The following is a 27,209-nucleotide window of genomic DNA, read 5'->3' on the forward strand; positions in this document are numbered from 1 at the left end:
TAAGTGTTTCATACCTACTGCTCGATCACTTAACTCAGCCTTCCAAGGTTATACCAATATTCAAAATGTAACCACCAGATTTGTTCAAGCTCAAAATGAAAACTAAGCATTATAAGTAGTAGAATAATGTGAACTAGTATTTTAAATTAATTTTACAAGATTTAATATCTGTTTGGGAAAAAATGCACACACTTATTTTCTCACTCACTCTATGAATTAAAGGGAAATGTTAGCCTTGGGGAATATATCACAGAATATTTTCTGAAGGAAATTCTGACAAACTAGTTTACCCTTTTCCTCTGGTTTTGGAGTTCCTCTTGGCCGCTCTTTCATTTTCTATGTCCGACTGACTTGCACTCTCTCTCTCCTGCTCACTGGACGAGTCCCTACTGCTGTCCTCACTGCTGTCCCCTTCCTCGTCCTGTTCTCCACTTGCACTTCCAGATTCACTCTCTGAAAAATATAACCAGATGCTCCTTGATTTATAGCCATTTAATTACACACCAGGACACAAGTAACTATCAGTATTCACCACAAGTGAAACCAGATGCTGAGTTTTAGTTTAGTGGACCACATATGTTCAGCACTTTCTATTTCCACACTTGGTCACTCAGGTCTCAGGAACCCTGTGGCAGGGTGAACACGGAGGGACTCCAAGGGACGGAGAAGGCGCTCAGATAGTGAACGAGTAGGGAAAAGCAAAGGGAAGATAACCCAAGGAAACCAAATTTGAGAGATTCTCGCTTTTCAAACTCATAAGAATCTAGCTATGGCAAAACCTGCTTTAAGAATGATATAAGGATGATGTAAGGATAAAGAAATAATTTTTAATTCCTCTACTGATAATGGGAAATCTTATTTAGAGAAGAAGGCAACAGCTGAATCTTCTCAGGAATAAATTTTGAAAGAGAAATGAGCCATTCAAATCATCTCCAAAAATTTCTAAATTCAAAGGCAATAAGCAAAATTACCAGTTAAAAAGTTATTACTTATTTTAGCTGGTATAGGAGTTTTCCATAAGTCAAAGAGACGATAAAGTTACATTGAGGAGTTATACATTTAAATGTTTTATGTATAAATTATGGGTATACTAAGACTCTTTGCAGAAGTGATGCACATAGTATATTTATGTGGATTTTAAACATGAAGTATAATTTTTTACTATTTAAAATGATTATAGGTACAGAGTCCTACCCTCGATAAGAGGACAAATTGCTGCCCCTGATCTATTGGATGAAGTGCCCTCATGCAGAAACATAACCTCTAATTAAAACAGAGGTTTATTATTCTAACAGGTAAATAATATCTGCTTTATGAGGACTGATTTTGTATCACACAGAGAAAAGCTAGGAGTGTCCATATTCTTTTGGAATAGTTTGCAGTGGTTAAAGCATGAACTCTCAAGTTGGAATGTCTGGGTTCAAATCCTGGCTCTGCCACTTACCAGTTGTAAGACTGAGCAAGTTTTTCAACCTCTCTGGGTCTCAGCTTCCTTTTCTGCAAGTGAGGGTAACAATACCAGGTACTCACAGAGCTGCTGTGAAGATTAAATGATCTGAAACATGCACAGGTGATAAGGACACAACAGTGCCTGCCACTTTGTGAGGCACCCATTATCACCAGCTTTCACAAACAGCAAAATTTATTTTACCGCAACTTTACAAAGACAAAATAGAACTGCTGAATAAGGATATTTTGATTTTGTTGTGATATCCAAGTTGCACACATGTATATATTAACTCAGATAACTAGCTTATGCCATAAATAATGAAAAGAAATCACAGTATCTAAGTCACTCTCTCATCTTAATTGCATGGGAGCTCAACATGAATCTGGGTCCAGTTCACTTCAGATGCCACTATTTAAAGGTTCAAGTTAATAAAATCTTTGAGGAAATTTGTTTATTCTCAAAACGACTTGCTGACTGGGAAAACAATCACATAACTTCTAATGAGAAAAGCTATTTTTTCCTGCTAGCAGCCAGAGTGGAGCTCCTGCCACACAACGCACTACTATACGTACTCAGATAAACCCACAAACTCTTAATGTTAATGGAAATTTCAAATATTTACTGAAAAAGGTTAGCCTATGAACAGGCATGAGCTCATGAATAAATGGGATGGAGACAAATATCCAAATGGTACACTCTTAACTATACAAACAGATCTTGCTCAATGGTCTATATCATTTCTGGAATTTCTTATTTTTTAGCATTAACTCTCTGGATTGAAGTGTATTCTCTATTTTTCAGCTTATTACTTCAGAAGGTCATGCATCACAGTTTAATTTATCAGACACTGAAAACAAAGATTTTGATAGGGGAAACAGGAAAAAATGAATGAATTACCTAAGAGTAAAGTAATGGATGACCACATAATAAGGGGCCCTGGTTCCCCAAGAAATAAAGGTTTTAGAAGATAGAGAGTCATTTGATCTTGGGTCAGATATGGGTCTATTAGGTTAACTGTTAATAAGAGTGTTAGAAAGCAACTCCAATATATTTTTCATTAGGCAAATCACTCACAAAATTTTAGTATTGAAGGGACTTAAAAAGCATCTAACTCCACCTCTTCACTGATCATATATAGAGAAAGGTAAGTGCCCTATGCAATCTGCGTAGCTAAAATCCAAGATTTCTACATCCCTCCTATTTAGCGTCACTGTATATGGTTGCCTCAACCTTTTCAGTTCTTTGTTTCTTTATAATACCCAAGAGATGTATTAATTTTAGCTTTATCTCTATAAAGGTTCAGGTAGAAACAGAAGAGTATAAAATGGATGACGCATACATTGCTCAACATTTAAAAGAAACTTTACATTTTTATAAAACAAAGTTACTTTTAAAGGCCCCAGTAAAGGCTTATCAAATGTAAAATCATGTTTTTTAATACGCTAATGAATATAACAGGCAGCGTGGGTTAGAATTCAGAAAAGCATGAGTTTCATCTCCATCACTTATTAGCTATGTGTTCAAGAGACAATGTCAAAGGAGAAGGGATTAGAAATTACTTTGAAAACTAAATAGTGATATGTAAATGAAAGGAATTATTATAATAGTATAAACTTTACTTAAACCCACTTGTCAAATATTATGTACTAGGTCTAATCGTTTTGCTGGAGGCATAGCATGTAAGCTACAGTGAACAATGTTTTTCAATAAATTATAAACCCCACCACTGTCACTGCTGCTATCAGAAGAGTCCTCTTCCTCCTCAGATTCAGAGTAAAATTTCTTAGCAGGATTCTCTTTCTTTGCTTTTCCTGCTGGAGTCCATTCTTTTGCCTGTTTAATAAAATATAAAAATGTAAATATAAATGAATTCTCATGAAGGGATTCAGTCTTCTGGAAAACTTAAATCATTCAGATTTCTTCTGTGAACCCAGAAGAAAGTTGAAGGCCTCAGCAGAGAAGGCAACTGTTAGAAGTCCTGGCATTCAGGCCAAGTCCCCTTCACTCCTAAATAGAGGACACACTCACTTAGAGCCCATTATGTTAAATCAACAACCTTGTAATACATACAATTTTAAACACTTTTGTATTTGTTGGCCTATAGAAGATTTAAACTAAAATAATATAGCCTAGAAGAGGTCAAGGCAATTAGAGGTAGACAATAACAACAATAAGAAATGCAAGTTCAGAGCTGAGATAAAAGAAAAATACTGAAGTAAAAGAAAAAAAAAAGAAAATATTTAGTGTAGGCAATAAATAGCCCCCACCTTCTCAACAGCCTAATCCCTGAGGTAATCCTTGACTTCTCTCTTTCTGTCCTAATCTAAACATCTAATCCATCAAGAAAGCCTTTAGCTACCTTGGTCCTTTACCACCTTGGTCAGAGCCATCTCCCTCCTGGATTACTGCTACGGCCTCCTAACTGGTTTTCTTGCTTCTCTTCCCACCCCTCAGCCCCCTACTACAAGTCTGCTCAACACAGCAGCTAGAATGATCCTATTGAAAAGTCCAATCAAGCCCTTCTCGGGTTTGAAACCTGCAATGGCTCCCCATTTCACTCAGAGAACAAGCTGAAGTCCTTACAATAGTCTGCTGCTCGGCCCTCCTCGACCCCGCCTCCCCCCCCCCCCCCCCCCGCCCTCTCTGACTTCCTGCTCCCTCTGCTCCAGCCACTCCTTACTGTTCCTTCAAACACCCCAGGCACGCTCCCACCTTAGGGCCTTTCTCCTAGGTGTTCCCACCTCCAACACTCCCCCAGATGATGGCCTGGCTCACTCCCTCAGTCCCTTCAAGTCTCTGTGCTACGTCACCTCAGGGAGACCACTCTATTTAAAATTTCAACCTCCCATGCCTGGCACTTTTGATCCTACTTGGCTCTAATTGTTTTTTACATCACAGAACTTGTTACTTTCTTTTTTTGTGTGTGAGGAAGGTCAGCCCTGAGCTAACATCCATGCCAATCCTCCTCTTTTTGCTGAGGAAGACCAGCCCTGAGCTAACATCCAGTGCCAATCCTCCTTCTTTTTCTCCCCAAAGCCCCAGTAGATAGTTGTATGTCACAGTTGCACATCCTTCTAGTTGCTGTATGTGGGACGCGGCCTCAGCATGGCCGGACAAGCAGCGCATCGGTGCGCGCCCGCGATCCGAACCCAGGCCACCAGTAGCGGAGCACTCGCACTCAACCGCTAAGCCACGGGGCCAGCCCCTGTTACTTTCTAATATACTATATAATTTATATATTTGTTTTTATTGTCAGTCTATTCCTGCTGGAAGGTCAGCTTCTGGAGAGCAGGGATTTTTAAACATTTTGTACACTGATATATCTCAAGTGTGTCTGGCACAATAATTATTAGTCGTGTGAATAGCCCCTTAAAGACTTTAACACAGCGTATTAAAGTAAAATAAATTATTTTCATAATTGTGACCTGATTCATCAAGAAAAAGTTAAATCATGTTTCAAATATTCTCTTTTAAAGGGCAGAGAAATGTATATTTTTTAAAAAGTCAAAAATGGTTGACTCATTTATCACACTTTTAACAGAGTTATATTATTTGCCAGTTTGCTAGAGTACACGTTTTGTTGTAAACGAATTCACAGCATGGCAGAGGTTCTTATTCAAGAATGGTTCTCAACACGGGATGCACACTAGAATCACCTGAGAATATTTTTAAAATACTAATACAAACAATAAAAATACTAATATTAAAAAAGCTAACGCCTGGGATTCACCTAAGATTCTGATTTAATTGGTCTGGTGCAGGTCTGACATAGGTTTGTCTTGTTTAAAGATCTCCATACGATTATAACGTGCGGCTAGGGTTGAAAACCACTGATCTAGAGGGCTTCAGGGCTTAACGTACGTTGCTTAAAAAGACAAGCTTCAGCAACCTGGAAAATTACTATCTAGACAACAATAGAAAAATGAGTAAAAGTTACTTGAATATATTTGAATAAGATACTTACATAAGATCAGCAGTATTGCTTTCCTTTTATATACATTTAAAACGCTTTGTCCTCCAAATATGAATAAAGCTAGTATTCTATAAACCAAGTTCTCCTATATTTAGTAAACACTGAAGTTCATATTTTTCTTAAATCCAAACAAACACATTTTTCTGAAGTCTGGTAAAAAAGTATGTCAGATCAATTTATGGAAAAAAATTACTCAATTGCACTACGGCTTTCAGGGCAAGACTAACTCAACAAATAAGGAAAACTAGGCTTCTATGCTCAAAGGGGCAAATTACCCTTCACGTGGCCATGGACTCTATTCATGGAGTTTTAGGTTTTAAAGGGCAAAGACTAACAATAAAAATATTTTAATTTTTGTTATGGTCTCTTATGACTATGATAATTACACAATTCTAAGCAAAAGAATAACAGGGAAAAGAGAAGAGGAAAAGAAGAGTGAGGCACTAATTTGAAAGTTCCTATGAGGGAGAAAATACTGATAGCAGATATGTTTATAAAGCAAAATACCCTTGATATGCAAAAGATAGTCTTTCTGCAAATGGGGGGAAAAGGATTTTCTAAAACTAAGCAAAAAAATTCTAAAGGATCTTCAAAACTTACTGCTATCATAATATAAATATACATTATATCTGATATCCTAGAAATGGTAGTGTGTAATTCCAAGTGACTTGTAGTGTCAATCTGAGTAGGTTTCCTGTTGTTTTGATTAAAATAGCAGATTATCTAAACCTGGGCCATTTTTCTTACTAAGTTATATTTCAGAGTGACGAGATGTGACCCTGTAAGATCACTTTACAGTAAACTAGGATAACATAGCCTATTATGTACATGAAATACACTGATGTGACTGTGGAGCGAGGTGAGGCAGAGTGAGAGGCAAGAAAGACTGTACGAACACTACTTTCTGCACTGCTGCAGCTGCGTGAGATAATAAAACTATGTATATTATTTTTATATTTAATTGTGTCTCTTATGGTATGATTTTAAGCCAATACGTCCAGAGACCAATACACTGAAATTGTTTTCTGTGTGGCATCAACGGATAGCGACAGTTTTCTTCAACTGGGTTCCATCAGTTATAATTATTCTCCATAATAAGTTAACAATTATTAATTTCCAGAATGTAGTCAGCAAAATGAAAAAGAAATTAATTTGTCTCTGTTGAACTGGACAGGTGAAACGAACATAAGATAACAGGTTATGTAAGTACTGTCCCTATAAGGTAGTTAATGCTTAAAAGAGCACATGAAAACGGAAGAAGACAGCCAAGCAACCAATCTATCAGCCAATATAAGGCTACTGCTGAGACCAAGTTAAATTGCATAGCATTGCTATCAGTTTCTGAGAAGATAAACTAATTTTATTTTATTCTTTTTTGGTAGACTGAGGCAGCAAGGAGGAGGGACAGGGTAGACATGGGAGGAGGATAAAAAGATGGTTCTGGGCCGGCTCTGTGGCTTAGAGGTTAAATGTGTGCGCTCCGCTGCTGGCGGCCTGGGTTCGGATCCCTGGGGCGCACCGACGCACCGCTTCTCCAGCCATGCTGAGGTGGTGTCCCACATACAGCAACTAGCAGGATGTGCAACTATGACATACAACTATCTACTGGGGCTTTGGGGACAAAAAAGGGGAAAAAAAAAGGAGGAGGATTGGCAATAGATGTTAGCTCAGGGCCGGTCCTCCTCAGCAAAAAGAGGAGGATTGGCATGGATGTTAGCTCAGGGCTGATCTTCCTCACAAAAAAAAAAAAAAAAAAGAAAGAAAGAAAGAAAAAGATGGTTCTACTGGGCCAAAACACTATGTATCCAATAATGAAAAAGGACGCAACTATAAAAACAACCAGCAGGCATAATAAGAAACTCAGAGAGAGAGTATATCTGTGGAGAGAATCACAACAAACAACATTCTTTTTGTATTCCAGCATCTGACCAAAAGTTCCACAAATAAGCCAATCTTTTCTAAGAGTACTTAAGAGTATACAGATTTGAATGAAAATCAACAAACTTAGTTGCAAGGAGAAATAGATATGCAATTAGTTTTAATAACTTTTACATTTTTTAACATCATCTCTAAATAGAGATAATTTGTCACAACGTGAAAATGATGATGCTAAGTACTAAGGAAAGTACAGATTTTCCAATAAGCTCAGGCTTCCTCTCCTCATGTTACATAATAAAATGCAGTAAGAAAGAGCAAGAACAATGCATTCAGACAGATCTGGGTTGGAATCCCAGTTCCATCACTTACTAGCTACGTGAACTTGGGCAATTTACTTAGGTTCTCTGAACCTCAGTTTCCTCATCTGCAAAATGGGAATAATAATAACCATCACTTACAATCACTATGAGCTTTAAACAAGATAATGTTTGTAAAATATTATCAAAGTACACTGCCAGAGTTTGCTAAATGAAGCCATTATTAGTTATTATTGCTTCTGGCCATGCTCTAAAGCCACGATAAGTTTGAGTAGTTAAGAGAAACATATTTCTCAAGAGGATCAAATTACATGGCTATGCTCATTATAGAAATTCTTCTATTTACAGTAATAAAGATTTTCTCCCATTGTGTATGGACAAGTTAATAAGCAAGGAGGTTAACTGACTTTCCCATAAGAATTAGTAGTAAAGAACTCTGGTTATCTGAATCCTAGTTCAATATATCTTTTCTACCAGAAAAGCATCCAGAATGTAATATCTAATTATTCTTTTTTATTAATTCTACTTAAAAAAGCATTGGATATATTCCACATAATCAATCTCTAAAGACAATCAGAAGACCCCTCTCTTTATTTCTCTTGTTTATATTTCTCTACATTTATAGACAGTTTTTCTTTTTTCATGTGAAAGCAATGCATTATTCATTTTAATTGTGACCTTGTCTAAGGACATTTTTGGTACATAATGCTCCCTATTTATGTTTAGGCTTCACTTAAAGCAGGTTCACCAGAAAATCCAGAAGAACACTTTGTATGGTTTTTCTGGAAGAGAACAACAAAAATTATTTAGAAAAATATTGACAGGAAGCTTATGAATCTCTAAACAAAGTAAAAAAAGCTCAATCCAATGAAATTAAATACCTTAGAAATTGAATCTACACAGCTACAAATGCAGTACCACAAATTGCAATACCAAAACACAGTGGATGGCACTGATGCAGAGAATTCAATTCTCTATTTCTTTGAAGAAAAGGAACAGTACATGTACAATGACATAGGAATACTACAATAGTTAGTTAGTTCTTGTAACAGTGAGATACATCTAACACATTACGTTTAGAAATACCAGAAAAATTTTCAATCCCCCCAAAAAAACCTTTTATATTAAATAATAGTTGTTCTAGAATCTCCCACTGCTTGACAAAATTAATTTCAGAAAGATCAGCTTACCAACTCTATCACTTCTACATTTCGAACTGATGGGTCGGGCGCCACCTCTGGCCAATTAGATAATTCCAGGTACCCGGTAGCTTTAGTGTTGAGAGTATGAGATAAAGTGCCAAGCTGGAAATGATCCCTATCTATTAAAACAGAGGAAAATATAAAATAAACAATATGAGCTGTATATAACAGAGAACAATCCTAATCAGAGCTCAAGGTAATTGGCATATTACCTCAAATGTCAAGGAATAAATATAAACTAGGAAGCTCTTCATAGGTCAAAAAACTGATTTCAGTCCATAGATTACAATAATCTCCCCCATAATGGTCAATAAAAAAGCTAATCAGTCAGTGTGTTTAGAGGTGTTGCTCTGAAATGTAGCTTCTCTAAAAATTACTTTACTGTGAATATTAAGAATGACAGCACAGTTAAACAATCCATATACATGTCTTGGCACAAACACATCCAGAATTTTAATAGTTTTACTACAAAACTGAACTGCTTTTCATCAGTTTACAACAATTAAATAAGAAACAATATGAAAACCAAGGTATATAATCATTTGACTCCAACTGTAATAGTTACTTGTTAAGCTGATAAAATAATTACTCCTTTTAAAAAGCTGGGAAAAATGCGTCAATTTTCATCTTTGAAAAACAATTTTAAATATAAAGGGATACTTTTATGAAATAATTCTTTCTAGTAAAGTTTGTTAGTGCACATACAATATTTAATTAACGACTATTAAGGTGAATTTTATTCCTCATTAAATAAAGCTATCTATTTAAAATAGAAATGAAGTCAATGTCTACAAGAACAACACAGCTTTTATCTATTGTTCAGCTAAAATGTTCAGGGAGAATAAAAATAAAATCAGAAGATTGAAATTATTTAGGTAAATAAGGTTTATAAAAATATAAACTTTAATATAAAGCTTGCTCTGGAGAACAGAGGAATGAGTAGAAAGCACACTGTCCTTATATATTTACATATGCTAATCATTTATATTTTCTAAGAGATAAATTTTAAGCACATTAGAAACGGGACATATTGTCATAATTTTTTAGATATATTTTGCAGTTATATTCTGATAATAATACCTTTAAAAGGAGACTCAAGCAGTGGTGCGGGTTTTTGCGCTAGGAATATTTTTTTGGCATATTTACTAAGAGCTCCACTCTTCTCATTCGGAACAATAAGCTGCCTAATAAATCTTGTACGGTCTCTGATGTCGTAGTTTTGATCATACTTGCCGAGATTTAATATGTACTGGGTAAGCAATTTTGTCTGTTGGAAAAAAACAGAACAAGATGAAAATAGTTATTTATGATTATTGATAACTCTGGATAAACATATTTAAAGAGGTAATAAAAATGAATGGTTATGTCAAACAAATGTTGTTCCATAGGGAATACGCATTTCTAACACTGGAAATGGAATTTTGAAGCCAAAGCACATGTCCTCTTCAGTATTGGGGAGGTGAATGCTGAGTACTGAGAAGCAGCCATGTGCTAGATTATTAAACTGCTGAAGTGGAAAGAAAGGCATCATTAAAAAAATAATCATATATGGCAAACCCGCTGAAGGGTCTACGTGAGAATAATGAATGTGGAAATACAACTAAAAACATGGCACTCAAAACTTAATCGGAAAAATATGCAGGACATCAAAACATCATCGAGTATTAGGGGGCTGGCAAACAGCTTCTCCTGAGGTGTGCTTTATGAAGAGATACTGTCCCTGGCATAAGCCGAGTCTGCACTCTGACTGCACTCCGTTACTTTACCCTGAATTATGACCCATTAAAGCAGACACATGAATCACTGAACTGGATTACTGCAAATTATTTGCAGTGCATTTAGCTGTTACTTTTTCATAAAAGCAAGCTGCTGATGCCCTCTAAAAACTAGGATAAAAGACTTCTTCCATTTTTTTTCTCATGCTGCTTATGGCCTCTAGTAATATTGGTCACTTATTTACTTATGTAAGGGAACAACTTATTATAGTAGCTTTTACACGGTAATAAGATTTCTTAAGTCAATTTTTGAATGTACTACATTAACATATATTGAGATAATTTTAATAATAATTAAACCAAAATTGAAATGTTAACAAAATAGGTTTGTATTTTAAACTCCAGTTATTTTACTGAAAAAGCATAATTTTAATTTAGAAGGTTACACACATATAACTATAAATTAAATAGGATTCATAATACATGGAAAAAAAATCTATATTAGAACATTTTATAGACATTTGAAACGGATAAAAAATAAAATCAATCAAGCCAGGCAGAGCTAAAAGTAATTTTAGAACAATAAGCCAAAGTACAGAAATGGTGTGGTCAACTCTTTTACAATAATAATTGGCTAAGATAATTGATTTGCATAGAAAGCAACCTTCTTTCAGGAACAATGTATCTAAAAAGCATTAACCTAGTCGGAATAAAGTAGAACTATAAAATGTGTAAGTGAAAATGTTAATAGAGCTATTCTGAATTTGGTTACCAAGTCATTAGTATTTCCTAAAGAACGTATTTTTATATGGTCTTATTTTGTTTTTTTTTTTAAATAAGATTATCTACAATCTTGTCCAAAATTTAATTTTATGATCAATAATTATGAAATTGTTGACATTTTGAATTTACTCTTCTCTATAGATCATACTATTTTTAATGCAGAAAATATCCTCTTTACAGTATCCAACAATCTGGTAAGCACAAAGAAAATTCTGCTGGATGAAGGATATTCTCAATGTTTTCTTTTAGGTTGAAATATGCAAATATTTCAAGCCCAGATATTTAACTTTTCCCCCTCCATTCAATGACACTTTGATAAACTATTTTTATGAGACAAACTTTAAAATAATTCTCTACTGATACTTTTTTTAAATATTTCACCAAATTTAGATACTGCAAAATCAATTGTCTTCTCAATTTCATTTCATTCTAATACAAAATATAAACTTAACCAATTAAAAATAAGAGCTCCATCAAAAAAAGTCTTCACAATAGTTGAGACACTGCAAATGACAGAACCTCTAAAATAAATCTTGAGCTCTTACCACTTAATTTGTTCAGTTCTTCCCTTGCTTTTATAAGGATAAATTTCAGTGTCTTCCTGTTCGCACAATTTTTCTAAGAATTGCTATTTGCCGAAATTTTCAAAAGCTGAAGGTTTTGGCACTCTATTTGGTGAACACTTTAAAGATTTCCAAATGATTTTGAATCAAAATCTAACCAAGATACAAAAGTTTCGTTTACTCCCTTCCACCCCACCCCCCTGGCCAAAAAAAGCCAATATAGGATGCTTAGGTTAATTTACAAAGCAGTTTTTCACAAAATCACATTTCTAAAATCCTGTTGGTAACATGCAGCAAAGAGAGTTGTGTACAAGAGTGCATGCTGTCATGCTGAAGAATGTTTTTTCAATATTAACTTCATCACAAGAACTCAGTAGTTCAGTTAAACTATATATATCAAATATCAGTAAATTTGACCATTATAGTTTTATTTCAATTGGCAGAACCAGTCAAGTTTGTTTGCATGCACCACAACCAATCCCAAAATATTTCTGTTCTATAGTTTTCTTAATTTAATAAGAACATTGATTTTTCCATGACAACATCCTTTTGGCAAAAACAAGTAATTTTATCTTTCATGTTGGGCTTTTAAATTTACTATAGCATTTACAGCATTTTTGACAGAATAAACTTCTAAAGGCTTTACTTTGATTCCATTTACAGCACTGACAGAACAAACATACAAAAGCTTTGAGTGAAAAAGGTTGAACTATTATTGGAATTAATTGATTTTCTATTTGAAAAATCAGCATTGTTTAGGTCCTTTTCCTGCTAATGGAGCCAATACATTAACAGTTATTGCTTCATTTTTCAGATGAGCGAAAGAAAACTTGGAATAAAAAATAAAATTAATTTTAAAAAAGTTATTTGATCTAAAGGAGATCACGTTTCACAGAGAGAGATGTAAACATCTTCTGCACCTGCATATATTTCTCATCTTAAGGCATGATCTTCTTAACTCCTAACTTTAAACAGATGCTGATCCTTTTTTAGCAGATTTGTCATGTCTTCCGGCTGTTGTGTGGCAGTGACATCACTACAACTCTCACGGTGGACGGCAAATGTTGATAAACATTTTGTGCGTGTTAAGTACTGAGACAGAAATTCAGTACTTCATTCTTCATTAAGTATAGGCTTTCATTTTTAAGAATTTACTGCTGCTGGGTTTATAACAAAATAAAAAAAGAACTGCCAAATAACAAAATAAATAGGTTTTAGATTTACACTACACAATAAAAGACAAAACTACTGTAGCGAGAGTGCTCTGACCACTCTCTCTAATGATCTAGTGCAGGACTGTTCTGTCTCTGGCTCCTGCACATATTTCACCTAAAACCAACCTCTGACTTCCCACGTCTTCCTCTGACTCCGTCCACTTACAGCTCCATCCACGGGTGCTTCACACAGGCCATGGCACCAACTCGCTGGTACATCAAGTTGCCAGCAGATGAAACACTTAAACACTTATCTCACCACTACAGGAAGGCAAAGGACTTAGCTTTTCCCAACTGCCTTGTCAGATCACACTTCATTTTACCAGGACACAACCTCCATGCTGCTCTAAAACTAAGAAGTTAGTTAATGCTGCATCTCAAAAAAGTTGGAAACAGACAAAGTCTTTCCGATTTAAATGCTTCACATATTAAAATGAAATCTCTGTTGACTGCACTTGTGTCTTCTATGCCATTAGCAAAACCATGGCAGAGGTTAGGAGTACAATGCAGAGGTCTACAAACTTACTGTGTCTTATTTTAATGCAACTATTAATGATACTACTTCATTAAAAATGAAAAATTTGGGACAAATCCTAAACTGGATGGGACACCGAGACAATAGACATAAATTAGATCTATCCTGGGCAACAGTTACAAAGAAAGCAGACAGCAGTCAAGTAAACAATGCAGCATTTTAACATGACCAATTCTAAACGAGACGGGATATTAAACAGTATTTCTAAATGGGTTTTATTCATAAAATTATACAAGATGAGCAAAGAGAATAATACAATGTACCCTTATTAACAGAAATATTCAATATATTCTATATAGCTATTTATTAAATTTTGATTCCAGGTTAATTTTTCTGCTTAGATTTAAGGAATCACTACTGGTACCAACTAACAGCTAATGCTGTCCGGACACTATTTACACCAATTACATTCCCTTCAGATTGACTCTAAGTCTCTGTGATACAGGAAAAATGAATTTGGGGTATTGCTATATAAAAATTAAGGAATTCATTATTTAAAAAAACTTCTCAAAATATGAGCATCATATTTTTACCTAAATACTCTAACAAATAATAAACTGGTAAATATTTGCTCTAACAATAGCCTTCTTCAAATATTTAATGTCAGCACAAAATAATAAAAAACGTCTTTTAAAGTCTCGTCTAAAATCAGCTTAGATATACTATTAGTTTAAGAAATTTTAAAAAGTACACAGAATTGAGCATTTAGCATAGCAAAGATTAATATTGGTTCCACATAGTTGTTATTTTTAAAAAGAAGGATATTGGCAAATGCGTTTGGTAAATGAAGGAAAGCCACACAGAATTCTTAACCTACACCAGAGGCAAATCTAAGCAGGACTAGTGTTCCATTTCATCAATTTCATCACTTCATGACTAAATGGGATTCTTTATGTGACTTGGATGGAATCTCACGAATTTAACAATATCCATATTTTTGTCAACTTGAAAAGTTGTAAATTCTTCCTTTATATGTTATACTTACTTGAGTTTTTTAATGCCAAGAAAAATATCCAAGAAAAGGTAGAGGTGTCACTCACAGAGCTTGAGCCCCATTTGCTAAGTCATGCTGAAGGGGCCAGGGGCGGGGATGGATTTCTCCAAAGACCCGAATCACAGGGCAAGAGAGAATTTGCTTTTAACTTCAGGGAGGATTCCCAAATCATCAGTATGATTTATAAAATTTCTCACTAAGAATCAAAAAATCTAAAAAGTGACACAAAGAAAATACAAGTACTAAAGATACTCAGTGAAATACTTTCTTTGCTAACAGCAGAAAAGTCAAAAACCTGTCTCACAGAAAATCAGAGTTAATTAAAAGGAATGAACTATATCTACACGTCACTATTTTAAAAATACAGTATTAAGTGAAGAAAGTAAGTTGCAAAACTATACATAAAGTAGAATACATACTGATGCAAAATTTCAAAATCCACAGAATAACATACATTGTATGTGGATACATACTCATATAATAAGAGTATAAAACATGCATGATTGAAACACACTACCAATACAACAGTGGCTACCAATGGGGAAGGAAGGAAGGTGCGAATGGGAACTTCAGGTTTTTACCTCTACCTGTTACATTCCCTTAAAAAATAATAATAAATACAGCAAAAACATCAACTTAAATCTTAGTGGTAGCTATATATGTATTTATGCTATTTTGTACTTTTTTATACATTTGTATTATTTCATAATTAAAAATAAAAACATGAGCTAAGTAAAACTAACTTATGTTACTTATCACTACATCTAACAGTGATAGAATATCTCACTCTTGATATTCATATCTAACAATTATTTTCCTCATAAACTATCAAAGAGGGATTTCGGCAAACTCTTTTCTCAGCAGGATAAACCCAAATCGAGAGTTTTTCCTAATGAGAATAAAGATTCTCAGTAACTGGACTAGTTCCCTTACTGTAAATAATCGTATTCTCTAAGAACAATCTAGCAGTTGGTTAATAGTGTAAATTAGGGTTACAAAAAAGCAGGGTAACTAACGTGAACTAAGCACTATTATGTGCCAGGAAACCCTAGCACTTTACATGGACTGTCTCACTTAATCCTCCTAACAACTTTGTGAGGTAGGAACAGTCAGTTCTGCTCTAGTGATTGTTTTGAAAATGTGCATTTGTTCCAATTCAATATATTAGGAAATAATTTGGGCATAACGTGATTTTTGTGTTTGCTTAGGCATGATTTCGTCTGCAAGAAAACACTAGGTGAAGGCATAAAACTGCACCCAGCTGAACCGGGCTGCGTAGGAAAAACGGAACATACCCACCTCAACATCTACCTCAGATCACCACACAAGTTATCGGCCACATTTGGTGGTACAACTTTCCATCCAATTTCAGATTAACCCCGCTTCCACCACTTAACTTACAAATACAACCTTTCCAACACCCATTTCCACAAGCAAACCTCAGGTCTCTTTCAAGGTAAAGAATTATATTCATTTTAGTATTTACGTATTTCTTAACCACTTAACATGTGCAAAACTGTGCTCCTGTTTTTATTAGGTTCTTTTCTTTTTTTCAAATGTGTCATCAATGAAGTTGAGTGTTGTGCCTCTAGATCCATTTTTCTAATAATCCCTGTGGTTTTTCTTTGTGCAATTTTGTAAAGTGCAATGACTTTTTAGAACATATTTGTTGTATTATAAAGAACTGACTATATTATCATAATTCTTGTTTTATAGATAAAGAAACTGAGTCATATAATTTGTCCAAAATCATGTAGCTAGTAAGTGGCAAAACAGGATTTGAAGCTAGACAGAGTAACATTAGAGCCTGTACTCTCAATCACTACCTGCCTCACAGTAACTGATATCAAAGAGTTCTGTGGAGTCATCATACATGGTTAAAATGCTTTCCAATACAAACTTACATCTGAAACAGCCCAAGTCAGAAGATTAAAGATGCTTACAGAAGTTCACCTAAAGTCTTAAACATAATATAATAGAGTTTGCAAAAAACTGTATGAAGCAGCTTATCTCTCTATACCCAGAAAGAAAAATATTAAAATGTTAAAGAATAAATATAATATTAAAGATCAGACAAGATGTTGATTTTTCAGGTACTGTATTTTTCAGTTCTAGAACTTACATTTGATTCTTTTTTTTTTTTTTTTTTTTTTTTTTTTTTTGTGAGGAGATCAGCCCTGAGCTAACATCCGCCAATCCTCCTCCTTTTTTTTTTGCTGAGGAAGACGGCCCTGGGCTAACATCTGTGCCCATCTTCCTCCACTTTATATGGGACGCCGCCACAGCATGGCTTACCAAGCAGTGCGTTGGTGCGCGCCCGGGATCCGAACCAGCGAACCCCGGGCCGCCGCAGCGGAGCGCGTGCACTTAACCGCTTGTGCCACCGGGCCGGCCCCTTGATTTTTTTTTATAGTTTCTATTTCTCTGCTGTTATCTTTTCATTCGCTGTGAATATATTTTCCTTTATATCACCAACCCCAGTTATAAAAGCTGCTTCAAAATGTTTGCCTGCAAATTCCAACATCTGGGCCACCTCAGAGTTGATTTCTGTTATTTTTTGTTTTTTTCTTGAAAACTGATCACATTTTCCTCTTCTTATTTTTTATTGTGGTAAAATATACATAAAACTTACCATTTTAACCATTTTTAAGTGTGCAGTTCAGTGGCATTAAGTATATTCACAGTGTTGTGCAACCATCACCACCATCCATCTCCAGAAATATTTGTCTCTTCACAAATTAAAACTCTATACCCATTAAACCGTAACTCCTCATTCTGGTTCTTGTTATGTATAGTAATTCTGAATTGTATCTTGGACATTATGAATGTTACATTGTAGAGACCCTGGACATTGTTATACTCTTTAAATGAGTATTGATTTTTGTTTGTTTGTTTGTTTTAGCAGGCGATTAACTTGGTCGGGTTCAAAGTGCGAACTTGGTCTCTTTGGTGCAGCTCAAATTTCAGTTCAGTCCCTTTATTCCTGGCTGTGCTGCGCTGAATCCACTGTGGGCATGTGTGGGTCAGGGGTCAGCCAGAGACTCAGGCAGAGTTATTCACAGATTCTGAAGCTCCCCCACCCTGGCTCTCCCCTTTCTAGAATTCTTCCTTAACTTTCTAGTATCTCTAGTTTTCCTGAACTATGCCCTCTACTTTCTTAGGCCAGAAGGACTCTGGGTTTCCTTCTGGAGTTTTAGCCTCTATGCGTAGTGCCAACTATAGCCTGTCCTAAGGATAAAAACCATAAAAGCAGGGAAATTTACTCTGTGCCACTCCCTTTTTCCAAGTGTCAATTCTCCTCCAGAATCTTCCTGCTTTTCTTTACTCTTCTGAGACTTCCGGCAGTTACTGATTTTTTGTATTTTTCCAGAGTTTATAGTTGTTCTCTATGGGAGAGTCAGTCCTGTAGGAGCTAACTCAACCATACTGAAAGCAGACTGTTGACTAATTTTGTAATTTTTTTCTATACCAAGTAAAAACATTTTGAGATATTAAAGAAATTTATTATTCAATTATTCCTTAAGCATACAAATGAACACAATGTGCTAAACCTTATAAAAATCAACTTAGACATTTTCCATAACTAAATAATTCAATAAATATTCTGGAAATGCTCACTGAGGTATCTAGACCACAGGGAAGTCAAATCTACAAATAAATATCAGGACCTCATGGCAAACCAGTCCCTGAATACTGTGGCTTAGTCTCCGTAGTTCAGTTTTAAAGATGGTAACATAAATAAGTACAGAAGATAATTTTTTACATTTAGGTCAAAGGAATCATTTTAGTCTCTGTCTCACATCCAAAGGGTATGAACCATAAGACCTAAAAATGCTGTCAAGTTGATGGTGCTAGAAATCATTCTTTAATGCTAATTTTAACTTAGCAATTCTCTCAAACCCCTTTTCTTGAGAAATGAGAAACTGCAGAACAGAGCACAACTCTACAGGACACCTTTATTCATCTGTTTTTATATTTAATCATTTAAAAACAATGAGTTATATAAAAATATATGTGAAAATTTGGTATATTTTATAAACATCTCTATGTTTTCACCAGCTGGTGGTGGAGTCTATTGTGGTTATCTAGAAATATAATTCTAAAATATAAAATAGAACACTTCAGAAGCTGGGCTCCAAAACTTCAATTAATAATACCACTCAAGAAAAAAAATATTTGTGCGCAAACTATGTTGTCTTCAAATACACTGGATAAAAAGATATGGAAAACATTCTACAATTTCTGAACAAAGAGTACTACATTCCATTACTGGTTATTTACAGTTACAAAGATGAGGGCCAAAGACAGAACTTTCATGTAGTTTTGTAAGACATAACTACTTTCAGTCTTGATTAACATATTAATTTTGTATTATTTTTCTTTTATAATAATCTTTAAGATAGATTTAGAGTGGCCAAACCAGACAGAAAGTCATAACGATCATAATATTCTAGGTGTTATATTGACTTTCATTATATCACATGGATTTAGTGAACACTGGGAGTGTGAAGCTAAAATAAGTTTTTATCAATAAACAAGAAACTCAACAGCAAACAGGTTTCCTTTCATTCACTCAGTTTTTAAAAAGTAACTTATCACATTAAGAAATGTACATTAGGCCAGCCCCATGGCTTAGCGGTTAAGTGCGCGCGCTCCGCTGCTGGTGGCCCGGGGTTCGGATCCCGGGCTCGCACCGACGCACCGCTTCTCCCACTATGCTGAGGCCGCGTCCCACATACAGCAACTAGAAGGATGTGCAGCTATGACATACAACTATCTACTGGGGCTTTGGGGGAAAAATAAATAAATAAATAAAATTAAAAAAAAAAAAAAAAAAAAGACATGTACATGACACTTGAAAACGATTAACTGATGCCTTTCAAAGACTGACCTAAAATGTAAAGATAAAATCTAAATATGGAAATATGCTCAAAATATTCACAATTATTCGGTCATAAATCTTGTACACCAATCAGCAAGAGTTACAATAACACAACTCATATCACAATTAGGGATGAAGACAATCCCAAAGCATACAAGAAATGAATTTGAGGAGTCAACCTGAAGATTCTGAATGGCCAACATCAGCTACTAGAGCACGAGTGTGGCCTGTGGGTAGGCAGAGAAGGCAGGAGAGAGAGATACATACAGCAAATACAATAAGGGAGAGATGAACACTGATGGGAGAGGAAGAAGAGAAAGAGACACAGACATTAGACTGTAGTGGTGACGTGTGTGTGCGCGCACGCATGTGTGAAGGGGTGAAGGATGTCAGAAAGATACACAGGCAGAGAGAGTTCTGGAGAGGAGGGGGACAAAAACAAAGACAGAGAGACGGAAACAGAGAAAAAAAAAATCCACGGAGGCAAAGTAAGAGTCAGAGAGAAAGGAAAAATTAGAGAGAAACAGAGACAGGACATGGACTATAAAGCCTACTCAGAGGCCTAGCTGCAAATGAGTAAGAATCCTTTTCCAGTCTCACTGATCAGGTTAAGTCCTCCACCCATGGACAACAGCACTGCAGATACAGGAAGAAGGATGGGAAGTCCCTATTCTATACACAGAAGTGATTCCATGTATCTTATACATAGAGGTGATTCCTCTTACCAACAATTCCTCAAAGAGTCAACGGATTTAAAAAATGAATATTCTAAACTGCAAATCTGGTAAATTATACCACAATTAAAAAATATTTAATCGTTTCCCCTTCACCTGGAGGACAAGGTCCAGAGCACCTGCAACTCTGAGTCATGACCTTGCCTACCTTTCCAGACTCAGCTTTAAGTTTCTTGAAAGCACCAAGCTGTTCCATGACTGACCCTCTGCTCTCCTCTTTCCTTATTCTGTGCAGTAAACCACTGCTTACAAGCCCTTTCAAGAGTCTTATCCTTTATGAAACTTTCTCTGATCTCTCACCTCCTTCTACTTCAGACTTTCACTAACTTTCTCCTCCGGAGTTCCACTGTATCTCAATACTTCTGTTAGAGTGCTTACCATATATTATCTCATTTTTTATCTGTTGTTCTCCTCTACTAGACTAGAATGGCATCTCTTTGCACGCCTATCGTCTAATGGACAGACTAATGCATGAAGAGACCTTAGCTGCTTGATCAGGGTAAAGAAGAAAGCAGGTATCACAGCGGTAGACTAAAAATTAGCCTCTTACCTGTTTGGAGTTGGTTAAATACAATTTTGCTCCGAGATTTAAAATCTGCAGTTTTACCAGATCATCTTCACCAGTGAAGTTTTTAGCCATCTTCCTCAAAACATCAGGGGCAATTTTAGGAACTCGTTCACAGTTTTCTCCAATTAGCCAAAGAATACTTGCTCTAGCCACAGGAACCTATATTAGAAGCACATTACATAGTTACAAATAAGATAATCATACTCTCTTGAATATTAACATAGAAAAGGCTTTCAATATATCAAGGTTTTAAGTCTATTAATTCATTTAATATATATCCAGGAAATGCTCTTATATTTACAGATTTTGTCCAGTTATCAAAAAATAAACACACAAAAAATCACATGAAAACTGATTTCAGAGATAATATCTTAGAATAGATTCATAGAGGAAAAACTATCTGTCTAGAATCTTGATTCTATCAGAAATCTGTAAATTTGTGCCCCAAATCTGGCTGGCCATGCCCATTTGTTCATGTATTTACTGTTGCTGCTTTTATGCTGTAATAGGAGAGGTGAGCAGTTGCAACAAAGACCATAAGGTGGAAAATATTTACTATCTAGCAACTTACAGAAAAAGTGTGCCCACCCCTGCTCTAGGGCACTGGTTCACAAACCTCGATGCCCATAAAAATCATCTACGGTTCTTACTAAAACTGCAGTATTCTACCAAGACAGTATTCTATAGTGGGGCCCAAGAATCCACACATTACGAAGCATCACAGATGATTCCTGAGACAGGTGGTCTGTAACCCATGTTTTGAGAAGCCATGGATAATAAAGAAAAAGGAATAGATCCATTAAAGACTATGATTCCAAATCAAAACTGTTATTGTCCTCTACGTATTTGCATCTACCGCATTGGAAATACACAAAACTGACAAGATCATCAAGGTCTGCTTATAAAATCATGAATCCAGGTCTATTATTTGGTCATCAACAAAAGAAATAAGATAAATCTGTCCAATATTGCATTTGGCAATATATATTTTTTTAAACAAAGTACATTTCAATAAAATTTGTTTCTTAAAAATAACTGCTTTGCTACAAATTGGAAACTTTCCATCAGCACCATTAAGACCAACATTTTAGAGTATGTAAATTAGTTTTATTACTATTTGTTTACCTATTGTTCTCCCCTATTCCAAAAGGAATTTGAAGGGGTATGTAAATTAGTTTCTGTGAACATTTTCACCTAGTATAGAAAATTTTCTTTTCACAATAAATGAAAAAGCCAATGACTATCACCAAGAGGTAGCATCACAAGAAAAGACAATATTCCTTTTATGAAATCTTTTTCTAATTCCTCAAATAAAGTCCTAATATTTTAATCAGTTTCACAACTGTACATAGTATGACTGTTAAAGAAGAAAGTGACAATAAGGACCTTTGTGCAGCTAAAATTTTATCACAAAACCCACTGTCTCAAATTCTTTCAAAACATCCGTTTTATGAAATAATATAAAATTGTTAAGACACTCCTAAGTTGTATCTTTCACCAGAATCAGAATGAGGTCATCAAAAAAGCTTTAAAATCAAAGTATATATTTTCAAATATCATAACAGCATCATCTTTAAATTAATATTAGAATAAGTTTAGTAAGAGAGAAGAAATCAGTATACTTATGTAATAAGTATAAGTACTAAATAAGTAATAAGTATAATACTAAATGCTATTACAAATCTATTTATGCAGTAGGATAAAACTGATATCCTTACTATATACTGATTTCTGGAAAGAAAGAGGTTATTTCTAATGTTCCAAAGGTTACAATGCATTAAGACCTTACTCCCAATCTATTATTTTAAATTGGGCTAACACACAATAATTGAGTGGTACATTAAATTTTCCAGTATGAAGCAATTCAAGTTGCCTGCCGTAATGAAAGATACCTCTAAATAAGAATATATGGGCAACGTCAGACTTCAGTTATGCTAGATTTATTTTTCTTAAATATTTTATTATATATTGCTAGTATAAAAATTAGAATTCTATGGCATATCACAATGTATTACCCCACTTTAAGTAATGTTCTTCTGGTAACACACTTATAATTCTTTTTTGCAATTAAAAAGACAATCCCAAAAAGTTTAAAGAGATTGTTTATATTCCTATTCATTAATATACCCAGAGTGTTTAAAATAAGAATATTTAAACACTCTAAACATTCATAATGCATATATTTCAAGGAGTTGAAAAAGATTAAAAATCAATAAATTCTAATGCTCACAAGGAAAATCTCAAGGTGGTGGTCGTGTCAGATAATATTCAGAGGTTCTAAAACTGAGGTAATAAAATTTCCAAGTAAACATTTTAAAAACTTAGAAAACTTCTCCACAACAAGAAATAATATCAATATAAATATATTTATACCAAACTTTTGGTGATGGTATTTTATTAAAAAGCTTAGGAAACTGACAAACCTAATGTTTCCATGCATTTGGCTGGAATCAGAATCATAAGATTTTCAGACTCCAGCCCTCCCTTTCTCTTCCGATTAAGTTATAGGGCTCTCATTTGTACATCACTGATACTACAAACCCATGGCCACTACTTTCAAAGATTTGAAGCAACTGAAAAAACAGCAAGTAAGAAAATTAGTCACTTTTTGTTCTCCATGGTCTTTTCAACCACAGAATAAATAGGAAGACTGAACTCAAACCAACCTAATAATACACACGTAGGCATATGATATAATACTTGCATTATGAACCTCTGCTTTCCACTATTTTCAAAGACAAACTGGATTTAAAGACAAAATGACTTTGCTTGATTCTTTATTCTAAACACCCTGAGTAAGTGGTTAAGTGCACTTTTAAACCTTCTATCCAGAAGGCAGTTTCCACTGCCATTTTAACCCATTAACTTGCCTGCAAAAACAAATCATGATTCCTAGCTGACCTCAGCAGTTACAGAAAGACATTGAGAAAGATTTTACAGATCACTCCGTAAGCAGGTCAATTTAAAAGCTATTGTGATGGGGCCGGCCCCGTGGCTTAGCGGTTAAGTGCACGCGCTCTGCTACTGGCAGCCCGGGTTTGGATCCCGGGGCGCACCGACATACCGTTTGTCTGGCCATGCTGAGGCAGCGTCCCACATACAGCAACTAGAAGGATGTGCAACTATGACATACAATTATGACATACAACTATCTACTCGGGCTTTGGGGAGAAAAAGGGGGAAAAAAAAAAAAAGGAGGATTCGCAATAGATGTTAGCTCAGGGCCGGTCTTTCTCACAAAAAAATAAAAGTTATTGTGTTTTAACACCAGCCCACTGTACAATACAAGAATGTAAAGCAAATCCTGCAAAAACACCAATTTTATTTATTTAAATTTGTTAAAGGCAAAATCAGCAGACATCTAACAAACTGCATACAAACAGTAAATCAGATCCAGTATTCTGTATCTGGACTCAACATGCATTAAAACTGAAGTCTGAATGAAGCTGGGGTAACAGGGCAAGCGTAGCGGACTTGTGAAATGACAGGCGTTCACTGACGCACCTGGGCAAGGAGCACATAAAGTGCTATTTCAATATTACTAAGTGGTCTTTACAGAAGATCTTTCAATTGTTCTTTTATAATATGAAATCCTCATCCATCTCGTTAAGCATTATGTAAAACCCTGACAGAACAATCCTCAGGTAGCATGCATTTTATTTTGGAAGAACTTTGCTCCAAAAGTAGTATTTACTACAAATGAAGGATATTCCAAAAGATAAAATATTCACAATCAGGGGGCTGGCCTGGGGTTCGCGGGTTCAGATCCTAGGCACAGACCTACACACTGCTCATCAAGCCATGCTGTGGCAGCATCCCACATACAAAATAGAGGAGGACTGGCACAGATGTTAGCTCAGGGACAATCTTCCTCACTAAAAATCTATATACATATATATACACACAATCAGAACATATAAGTTGACTGCACTATCAACATCTATTCAATCTGAATTTTAAAAGTAGAATTAATTTAAATTTTAGTTTTAATATTTTCAACTCTGCCACTTACTAATAACAATGGCATCAAAGTCTTGAATACAATAAAAATCTATGTTCTCTTTTTTTAAAAATTACATAGCTAACATCTATTGAGCTCTTAGCATGTGCCTGGCACTGTTTTCAGGTACTTTACCCAATTTCCTAGTCAATTATCACAAAAGCCCTAGAACCCATTATCCCTACTTGATATATGGGGAAACTGGGGCACAAGGGGATTCAGAAACTTGCCCGATATCTCACAGCTTGTCAGTGGTAGGCCAGGACTGGAACTCCACGTCTGAATCCAGAGATCACCATGGCCACTGGGCAGAGATAAAGTGGGAGTGCCATACAAGAAAAAAAACCAGCCAGCAAGGCAAGATGACTGGTTCAGACTGATCATGTGTATCATGGAGACAAATAACTTCACCTCAAAGGGCCTCATTTACTCATCAATCAAATGAAAGATTATTCCTTTGCCCTGTTCTTCTGCAACATTGTGCAATGGCTCCCTTGTGGCCATCTGCAGCTTCCCCAAGAGCCAGCCTTTCCAGACCAGGATCCTCTTCCTATCCCTGCACGCTTGCACGTCGGTATTTTCCCACTTTCTTCTGCCTCCTGTTTTATGGATAAGGTGGCCAGGGTGAGAAGACGTCTGGCTGTTACTTTTGTTCCCTCTCCTCCTGGAGGGTAGATGAGCCAAGGATTCTGCCCTGATAAAGTGGCTTAGGCACTAAGGGAAAATATGCTCAATTTTGTCCTCTTGTCCTCTGACACTGGTCAGATTGGCCCTTGCTAAAATCACTGTGGTTTAAGGTATCACCCCTGGATTCAGGGTGAAATAGGTAGAGACTCAGGAAGAGAGAGGTCTGTCTCATTTAAGGCTCTCAAGCTAAGCTTTCCATTTTAGAATCACTTGCCCTCATTTAGGGGCCGGCTCAGTGGTGTAGTGGTTAAGTTTGCACACTCTGCTTTGGCAGCCTGGGGTTCGCGGGTTCAGATCCTGGGTGCAGACCTACACACACCGCTCATCAAGCCATGCCGTGGTGGTGTCCCACATACAAAATAGAGGAAGATTGGCACAGATGTTAGCTAAGGGCCAATCTTCCTCACACACACACAAAAATATTCAACAGGTACTTGGTCAGATGAACAAAACCCTGTTTTCTTTTCCACGTGGCTATTGTTCTTATGTGAATAGCTTTCTTGACTGTTTGGAGCAAAGAGATTCTGGGGATTCACTCACTCCCCTTTCCTGTATTGAAGCTGTTGTTGGCTACCTCCCTCCCTCACCACCTTTTTCTGGAGTGGCTTGTACCTCCACTCCCTGACCATTTTCCCAGTTCTGCATCACAAGATGTCTTGCTTCCTTCTTCCTTGTCCCACTTCAAGCACTTCAGCTCCCTCAGATGTGTTAAGTAAATAGTAACAGCTCACATTACCTTTACAGGCTCCAAAAGTTCAAATTTTTGCTACAGAGTTGCATATAGTTTTCTTGTAATTATCTTAATTTCTCCTGTATCACATTCGCAATTGGTCTACTTTTGTTTTCTCTCTTTATCTCTATCAGAATCAAGAAGGGTTTTCTACTTTATTGTCTTTCCAAAGGACCAGATTTAAGATGTATTTATCAATTTCACCTATGTATTTTTTTGGTATTTTGTTTTACAAAATCAACTTTCATCTCTCTTAGGTTTTTATACTTTGTTTCATTGTTCTTTTTCAAATTTCTTAGGACAAATTCCAAATTCTTTTATTTCTGGTCTCTACTTTAAAAATGGTGGCAGTGATAGCTTTAGCCATGTCCCACACATTTTAGAATAATGCATTTTCTTTTTCTATGTTTCATGAAAAGCTTGCATTTTTTCTTTAAACTTTTTCTTTGATCTAAAACTATATTTCTTACTTCACAACTGGTCTGGTATCCTTTTAAATTATTTAATATTAATTTTATTGCTTAATGTTAAAAAACATAAAATCTTTAAGCTTTCTTTATATCCAAGTATATTCCTGACTTTTTGTAAATGTTCTATGGATATGCCCATAAAAGTGGGTATTATCTGTTCAAGAAACATAAAGTTTTACTTAAATTTACTAAATCAAGTATTTATTCTATTATTTGATTTCTTATGTCCTTACTTCTACATCCTTCTTAAAATCTACCAGGTACATCTAGTATGAGAGAAATAACTAGTCACCCACCAAAATGCATTGTATCAGTTTCTCCTTGCATTTCCAATAGATTTTTCCTTTACATATTTATTTGGTTGGCATATTTTTATGCGCATATAGGTTTATACTTCTTAGTTTCTTTGTAAATTGGCCTTTTTTTCATTTTATAATGTTCCTTTTTATCTTGTTAAATGTTTTAATTAACTTTAAATCTTACTTTCCTTGTCATATTCACTTAATATCTCTTT

General features: G+C 35.4%; 1 protein-coding gene across 1 annotated transcript in view; it reads right to left on the minus strand.

Moving 5' to 3' along the window:
* Window positions 1-27,209, minus strand: part of AP3B1 (adaptor related protein complex 3 subunit beta 1) — a 254,331-nt gene that overhangs the window by 93,140 nt on the left and 133,982 nt on the right. The window contains exons 15-19 of the mRNA XM_058567328.1: window positions 20,791-20,967; window positions 9,901-10,087; window positions 8,809-8,939; window positions 3,175-3,283; window positions 291-453 (exon numbers count right to left, since the gene is read on the minus strand). Coding sequence (XP_058423311.1) covers window positions 291-453; window positions 3,175-3,283; window positions 8,809-8,939; window positions 9,901-10,087; window positions 20,791-20,967 — 767 coding nt within the window. The remainder of the gene's footprint in view (window positions 1-290; window positions 454-3,174; window positions 3,284-8,808; window positions 8,940-9,900; window positions 10,088-20,790; window positions 20,968-27,209) is intronic.

This window comes from Diceros bicornis, chromosome 1, assembly GCF_020826845.1.
Source record: "Diceros bicornis minor isolate mBicDic1 chromosome 1, mDicBic1.mat.cur, whole genome shotgun sequence".
Classification (NCBI taxonomy): Eukaryota; Metazoa; Chordata; class Mammalia; order Perissodactyla; family Rhinocerotidae; genus Diceros; species Diceros bicornis.